Here is an 8626-nt window from a genome sequence, read left to right as displayed (position 1 = left end):
TTTTGCGTTCTCCTTTCAGCACCTCCTGTTCTTTCCAGTTGTTATCTAGTTTTGTGATCACTTTACGTCAAAGCACTATAATCCATCTTGTCACCGTCAGTAACCCACTTTTGAAATTTATTGTCCATGTTTTCACATTTCTCACCTATTTAATCTTTCTTACTACACTCATATCGGTAAACAGTCCATCTCAGCGTCTCCATTTTTCTCCCTTTCATTCTTTAGTTATTTCTGTTTAGCTTTTACTCTCCTCTTAGGCCAGATTAGAATTTCATTTCATCTTGTAATTTGATTTGATTTTTACTTCGATTCCATTGATTTTTGTTGTTGTTATACTCAGCGCAGCAAGAAAGGGCAGATAGGGGAGGGTACCAGCTTTTTAAGGATTTCGTTATGCCACATCACAGATCACCGGCTCGCCGCCTTTCTCCAACCTTGCTCCACATCTTTAATCTGTACCAATCGTGTGTCACACGATCGTACATAGTAACGACATTTCATTTTGTGTATATATTATGCTTGGATCTTCGCTCTCCCCTCGCACTAACATTGAACCTGAAATAACGTGTCTGTTTTTCTCACCGTTAACTGTTAACCGGTGCATTGTCGGTTGAACAGGAAATTTCCTGTTGCATTGAGTTTTTGTATATAAAGGCGAGTGTTCTGTAATAATGTTACTCAGTTGCTTTCATCCTGCCTTTGAGTCACAACCTTCTCTTGGGTCGTTACAAATCTCTTATCTCGTTCTATCGCGTCGAGTATAGTAATACAAATTTCAATTTTCTTTCAAGATTAAGCATTTGATACGTGTCAAAAAGTCGACTGGTGTGCTTATACAATGAAAATAAATCCTTTTGGAGTGCATTTAATGCCTGACTGGATTTTACACTCAGTGTGATTGCATATTTTGTGTTCGAACTCAATCTATTTTCAAAATTGGGGAAATTGATTTTAAAGAGTGTTTCATCCGTTATTTTGGTTATATAAAAGCTGCTCCCAATTGAGAGCCATTTTTATCCCAATTGAAAACCTTTTATGTCCAATTAATTGAAAGCTTTCTAAATTGACTTTTTTGAAGTAAATTGTATTAGGCAATGATACTTCTCACCCCAATGGCTTTCTGGATTAGCTGTGATCTCTAATTAGAAAGTTTCAGTTCTAATTTCATTATGATTTCACTTAATGTTTTTCAGTATTAGACGAACGAAATCAAATATTATATTGTTTTTATCTTGTTCCATCTCTCTCTCTCTCTCTCTCTCTCTCTCTCTCTCTCTCTCTCTCTCTCTCTCTCTCTCTCGCGTGTCATGCTGTGGTTTTATTTTATGATGCTGTTATTGAATTACAAGTATTTTTTAAGCTACTCTGTGTTTTGTTTATGGTTACAGAATCCATATATTGTATCAATTTTATGTTAGCTGCCATTGGCCTGAGCCTTTAATTTTTTTATTGGAACATATCTAAGGGACCTAAAGACATAGTAATATTGATGATAAAAAATCATATTATTATTATTATTATTATTATTATTATTATTATTATTATTATTATTATTATTATTATTATTACATGCTAAGCCCCAAACCCTAGTAGGAATAGCAGGATGCTATAAGCCCAGGGGTCACAAGAGGGAAAATAGTCCAGTGTGGAATGGAAACAAGGAAAAGTAAAATTTTTAAGAGTAACAGCATTAAAAATTAATATTTTCTATATAAACTATAAAAACATGATTACCGTTTTTTCTTTATATTTTGATTTTTTTTTTTTAAGTTTTCGTTTTATTGATGTTAATTCTTCTCTTATTACCGTTTTTATTCCATATACTTTTATTTTACTTTTAAAAGATTGTCTTATTGATATTGATTAATTAGTTCTACCGTTTTTCCGATATAATTTGATTTCCTTTTAGAAAATTTGTCGTATTGATATTAATTCCTCTGGTTACCATTGTCTTGGGGTCGAGCTCTTTCTTTTAAGGTTCACTTGGGCACTATTCTATGTTATTTCTCTTACTTTTGTTGTTTCTTTAAAGTTTTTATATTTTATATATGAAAGAAGTATTTTAATGTTATTGTTCTTATAATATTTCATTGTTCATAACTCTTATCTTAGTTTATTTATTTCCTTTCCTCACCGGGATATTTTTTCCTGCTGGAGCCCTTGGGATTATAGCATCTAGCTTTTTCAACTCGGGTTGTAGCTTAACAACTTATAATAAAAATACCATTTTATTCCATATACAGTACAGCATGTTTTCAAATTTCTCATACATATCCCCCCCCCCCTTTTTTTTTCAGGAGAGGGTCTAATGGGTGTTATAACGCCCGAAGGTCTCGTCCTTCGAAGATGTGGGCGTGTCGATTTGATCGCAACTCCCGCCCACTCTGTTGCCCACCCACATGGGAACTACATGCCTCCGGAAGCCTTTTGTAACACTATGGAACAAAATCACGAAAGGGTGAGTTGACGATGCCTCTGGAACAATTGTTCCAATTTTATTTTGTTCAGGATCTCTCTCTCTCTCTCTCTCTCTCTCTCTCTCTCTCTCTCTCTTCTCTCTCTCTCTCTCTCTCTCCACATATAATTGTGCTGATTCATATCATCGATAAAATCTCTTCCGTGGCTGATGGCTCAGAAGAGGTTAATGGTTATGAGAGAGAGAGAGAGAGAGAGAGAGAGAGAGAGAGAGAGAGAGAGAGAGAGAGAGAGAGAGAGAGAGAGAGAGAGTATTTTAGATTGTTTTGTCTGTAGTTTCTTCAATAAGTTGATGAATAACATCTACATCATATTGCTTCTTGATATTATTACTTGTCAGGTGAATAAAATCGTGTTTGGAATAAATTTGATATTATTTCATTTCTTTTTACTTGAATAGAAGAGAGGCTTTTTCTAAGTATGTGTTTTTATCCTCTTCTGATGCTCTATTTTTATTATCGAGCATTTTCCCAATCGAAATAACTACATACTTTTATTGGTAGGTGAAATTTTCACTTTTTTCATTGATTACTAATGTCGGTATATGTAACTGCGCAAGCTGAATATATAATAAACTGCTACATTTAGAAGTATGCATACATAATCAATGCACCAAGGTAATGTTATTGGAAATATTGATGCATTATTCAATTGAGAGATGTTTCCAATACCCTGGTTCTTATCTGAATCAATAAGGCGTTATTGGGTAAAATCTCTCTTTTGGCATTTTCACAACAAAGAGGGAAATTGGCTTTTGCTGTTCAAAAATGAAGTCTTTCCTATGGATTCGAATAAAAATTTGAGTTGAAACTTTACATTTTTTCTCATAAAGGAAAATATACTGTAAGTTTTTGGAATTTTCTGCTTTATTTTTATTTATTGGTATGTGCATTAAAAATTTAGTTTTACATTTTTTATAGTTGTTTATCATGTGTTCATTGCATTTGAAATCCTTAGGATATCTCTATATTATTTCTTGTTATTTGTAAAGAAATTGGAATCCAGTATATATCAAACTCTAGTGTTTTATGATTATGTTTAGTTCTCCATTTTGTAGAAACATAACAATATCTTCTGACCTCACCTATTTGTTTGTTTGTTTTTCTTTTATTTCTTTCATTTTCTTAGCTAATTGATAATTTCATTTTGAAATATAAATTCATATCATATGACACCTTTTATTTCTATTTATCTTTTACCCCTCCCAACCAACCACTTTTTTAATTTTCTTTATGAATAGGTAATTGTGATTCGTTTCTCAGTCTTATTTCATAGGCATGTATCTTATCGATAGCTTATTAATGATCTCTCTCATCTTATTCATCCCTTATTTTTTTTTCCTCCAATTTCGAGCCATTATTTCGTTCATGACTTAAGAAGGTACCTTTTGCATTACCCATTCAGGCAATTCGTTGTGTCGTCTTTCTTCTATAATGTTTTTATGAAAGTCCTCGTATCTGTTTTCATTTTGTACTGTTCCAACTTGGGATTTCGGTGCTTTTACAGTCATGCACATTATTATTATTATTATTATTATTATTATTTGCTGAACTACAACCCTAGTTGGAAAAGCAGGATGCTATAAGCCCTGGGTCCCCAACTTGGAAAATAGCCCAGTGAGGAAAGGAAACAAGGAAATAAGATATCTTAAGAACAGTAATAACATTAAAATAAATATATTCTATACATACGATGAATGGCCGACCAGGCCCCCAACACCTTTCCATACAGCTCAGATATTATATATACTGTAATGCCAAATGATCATCCCAAAACATAGGAATCGTGCCTTGTCAGAAAGGCGTTAGATATACGTCTTCTCTTCTGGTATCTGATCATTGCTAGGGTTTCATCCATTCTGTATTATTGCCCTTTTTCGTAGACGTCATTGTGCGGATATTGCCTTTGATTGAGAGGATGGCAGCATTCAGTTTGTAAAAACGGTGTTGTCAGTAAGGCTTCTTATATTCCTAAAACTATAAAATAATATCACGTGTGTACGGGAGTTTTTTTTCGCATACTGATATAATGATGTTATCTAGTTTGGCTGTGAGCAGTATATTGGTATATGATTTCAGTATAGATTAAAAACGAAAGTATTGCTCTCCTGCCTTATTCAGATGGTTTGTGATTATTGATTTTCGACTCCCTCGTTCAAGAATGTTCCAATTTTTTCGTGGCCATAATCTTCGCTGCAGTTGCTTTGGGGAAGAGTTTCTTCCAAACGAGGTGGGCAAACTGTACATGTCCTTCCTGATCCTGACTTTTGAATGAGATATTTTCCTTTAAACTATCGACATCTTTTCTTTCCTAAACACCATTTATGCTATTCCCATCTTTCCCACTTTTCAAATATGGTATAGTTTGCTACTTGTACGTACGTATGTATGTGTGAGTGTAGGATTTGATTATAGGTGTCCCAGTCTGACTGTTCATATTTGACTGCTCTTCCCACCTCTCTTATGCTATGGATGATATGTATATGTATGTGTGTGTGACTGTTGCGTTTGATTGCAGCTGTCGCAGTCTGCTTGTGTCACAGTTTTTTCCACTGACTCGTGTTTTTTCAATATTATAATTTTGTTTTGAAAACTTAAGATTGATGTTACAGATTTTAAAGGAGCATTTTATTTTTTATGATTTACTCAAGGACGTCTCTCTCTCTCTCTCCTCTCTCTCTCTCTCTCTCTCTCTCTCTCTCTCTCTCTCTCATAATAACCTGAACGCCGAAAAGAATGAAATTTTATATCTATGATTTTATAGTTCATGACATAATTGTCTGACTTTCTAACAATTAATATTACGGAAAAACTAATGTATAAGTAAAATTACATTTTAGATCTTTAATGATTGAATGAATGCATTCAAAGTTAGAATACAAAAACATTTCTCCATATCAGATGTAAATGTAATACAATATATAAAATTATTTAATGGAAAATCCTATATTTAACGATTATTATCTTCAGAAGTCAATGAAGAAGAAAAAAAAATATTTTTGCGTATATATAATTCAATGAATCTCCTCTCTGACATCACATTAAATTGGGGAAAAAATTTAAATCAATGATTGAATGACGCTTTGCAGTCTCCTTTCGCGAGAATACGAGAGCGTTAAGCCAAAAAAAAAAAAAAAGTAAAAATAGTTCCGTGCCTGGCAAACCAGTGATCCTCTTTCCCCCATAAAAGTAAACTCGGGGCGAATTTTGTCTGGGGAATGAACGCTGACGTCACTGGAATTCCCTATTGAAAGAAGAGATTTCTTTTGGAATTATACCTCCCCCGCCCCCCTTTTTTCTATTTCGAGGCTTTTCGTTTTTAATTAGATGGTGGAATGTGAGACCTGGTTGCTGGAAAGATCTGAGCAAAAAATGATTGACATTACTTATGTCTCTTTGGTTTGCGTTACGGAAATACATTTTTGGGGAAACATTATATACTTATTTTAACTATTCAAAAATGTAAATATTAAAACTATGATAAAGGAAAAGGGTAATTTATCTGACTTCAGATTTGTTTACTTTTGATAATAGACGTATATGAACTTGGAACCTCTCTCTCTCTCTCTCTATCTCTCTCTCTCTCTCTCTCTCTCTCTCTCTCTCTCTCTCTCTCTCATATTTTATCAGATATTTGCCATTAATAAACCAGTACTTCAAGATCATCCCGAATCCAAGAATTCACGAGACGATCTCCGAGTCCCATCTTAATGAATAGGCTCCTTAGACCGATAAGAGAGAGGCATCAGTTATCGCCAGGGGACGTTTTTTCCCTTTGATTCGCCTTATCTTCTTGCAGGCGAGTCATTTCAACCCATGAGATGAGATAGGGGTTGAAATATGTCGCCCATTAAGTCTTAATTGGATTCGATAGCTTCGATTTTCTTTCCCTTATGAGATTCGTATCATACACGACTTGAATTTCTCTCTCTCTCTCTCTCTCTCTCTCTCTCTCTCTCTCTCTCTCTCTCTATGATCTCAGGAGTGTATTGGACCCCATGACTTTATATTAAAAGGTTACAAAGGAATGATTAGGGAGGGCAATTATTCCGATGTATAAAAGGAGTATTATATTAATTAGTTTGTTAACATGTATTTAGGAAGAATGTGATTATGGGAGATATAAAACGATTAATCAAGAAGAGTGTTGGGATCGAGCATTTGATTTTGAATTGGTGGTGGGAGAAGGTTGAAGCCAAAGGAAAAAATACTGAATACATTTATAATGTGTTTGTGGACACACACCCACACACACACACACACACACACACACACACACACACACACACACACACATATATATATATATATATATATATATATATATATATATATATATATATATATATATATATATATGTGTGTATATATAAATCATCATCACCACCCTGCTTTTGAGGAAAATGGCCAAACCCCAGACATGAATAAGGGCATATCTGAGGCCTTTGTCCTGCAGTGGACTAGAAACGGCTGAATTTGTTGTAATAGTGTATTAATGTACGAGTGTTTGGAATACGATTGAAGAATATGTATAAGAAATTAAAGGCGAAACCCTTATATTTTCGCCATTCATCCTTGAAGAATTTTATGAATGTCTTTTAGAATAGAAAGGAGAGAACGCTGGTAATTACTCCATTAAAATTCACCACATAATTTAGTATTCAGGCGAATATCCTCTTTTCTATTGAAATTGATATTTCACGCCAGAATTCTGTTTTAAAAAACGCATGCATGTAGAATGAAAAAGCCGTATATATATTAGTAATGATTTTATTTTATTACGTTTTAAGGCTAAACATGGTATCTAGGTTCTTGAAAAGGTGTAGCAACGGATTTTTGTTATTGCTGGTGATGTTGGCCTTACGTGAACTAAAGGTTATTTTGCATAAGATTTTGCAAATAACACAGTTCTTCCATCCAAAAATACACACACACACACATACACACACACACACACACACACACACACACATATATATATATATATATATATATATATATATATATATATATATATATATATATATATATATATATATATATATATATATATATATATATATGTATATATATTACCCCTAGACACCCCTTCATATTCGTCGTCAAACATCTGGATTACACATTTCTCCCAATGTTGTTTAATTCGAAATGCTTTACAACATTACCATCTTCCATTACTGCTTGATATATTGTACCTTCAATTTGTTTTCCTGGGGAATACAACGGTCTTGATTACCTCCGCCAACGAAGTTGGAGATGAGGTTATGTTTTCACCGTTGTTTGTGTGTTTGTTTGTGTGTGTGTGAACAATTTCCTGTCCACAATTTTACTCATTGAGAGAATCAATTTTGAAAGTCCTAGGTCAAAGGTCAAGGTCATAGTCGAGCAAAAGGTCGTTTGTGCGTGAATAACTACTGGGCTATAATTTTACTAATAGAGCAATGATACTTCCTGGGATTATGTTGAGTGAATCAATTTGGAAAGGCAAAGTTCAAGGTCAAAGGACGAACAAAAGATTGTTTGTGTGTGAACAACTTCTTGGTCACAATTTTACTCGGAGTAGTGATACTTTCAGGGATTGATTTTTATGTTGAGACCTGGAAGTGATTCAATTTTGAAAGTCCCAGGTCAAAGGTCATGGTCAAGGTCGAGAAATGAGATGCCGTGGCGGAGGTCTGCGCTCTACTGATTGCCGCTCTAGTTGAGTTATGCATTCATTGTTTATTAAATGTGCTTAAGAACACTTTTTTCCGAATTTAACTGTGTATTTTCCATACTTTTCGAAGTTTATATCTTTTATCCATTCATTTCATATCCCAGTTTTGTTGGCTATTTTGAAACGATTCTTTTCAGTGCATAGTTTTCTTAATCAATTAATCAATCCTAGTTTTGTTGGTTATTTTAAAATGATTCTTTTAACTTCGTTTGTATACTTTCATTCCCTATTAGACGTCTTTAAACTTCAGAAGTTCAAACTTGTTCCAAATGCTTTGGTGTTGCTCTGGTTGAAGAAAAGTCTCGTTTTATAGTTTAAATAGTATGACTTATGTATTTAACGTTATTATTAATCAGATGGATTTGTTTTTATCATTTCTATACTTTTCTATTTCTTTTTCGTACTGAGCTGCTTTTCCTGTTAGTGACTTTGGGCT

General features: G+C 33.7%; 1 protein-coding gene across 2 annotated transcripts in view; it reads left to right on the top strand.

Annotated features, from left to right (window-relative positions):
* The first annotated feature begins 2296 nt into the window (after nucleotides 1–2296).
* Nucleotides 2297–8626, top strand: part of LOC137620779 (uncharacterized) — a 650311-nt gene continuing 643981 nt past the window's right edge. For both annotated transcript variants that reach the window (XM_068351207.1, XM_068351206.1), the window contains exon 1: nucleotides 2297–2458. In XM_068351207.1, the coding sequence (XP_068207308.1) occupies nucleotides 2309–2458 (150 nt within the window). In that variant the 5' untranslated portion in view covers nucleotides 2297–2308. The remainder of the gene's footprint in view (nucleotides 2459–8626) is intronic.

The sequence above is a fragment of the Palaemon carinicauda genome, chromosome 27, assembly GCF_036898095.1.
Source record: "Palaemon carinicauda isolate YSFRI2023 chromosome 27, ASM3689809v2, whole genome shotgun sequence".
Taxonomy (NCBI): Eukaryota; Metazoa; Arthropoda; class Malacostraca; order Decapoda; family Palaemonidae; genus Palaemon; species Palaemon carinicauda.
The sequence above is the reverse complement of the archived record's forward strand: the minus strand, read 5'-3'. Positions and strand labels throughout refer to the sequence as shown.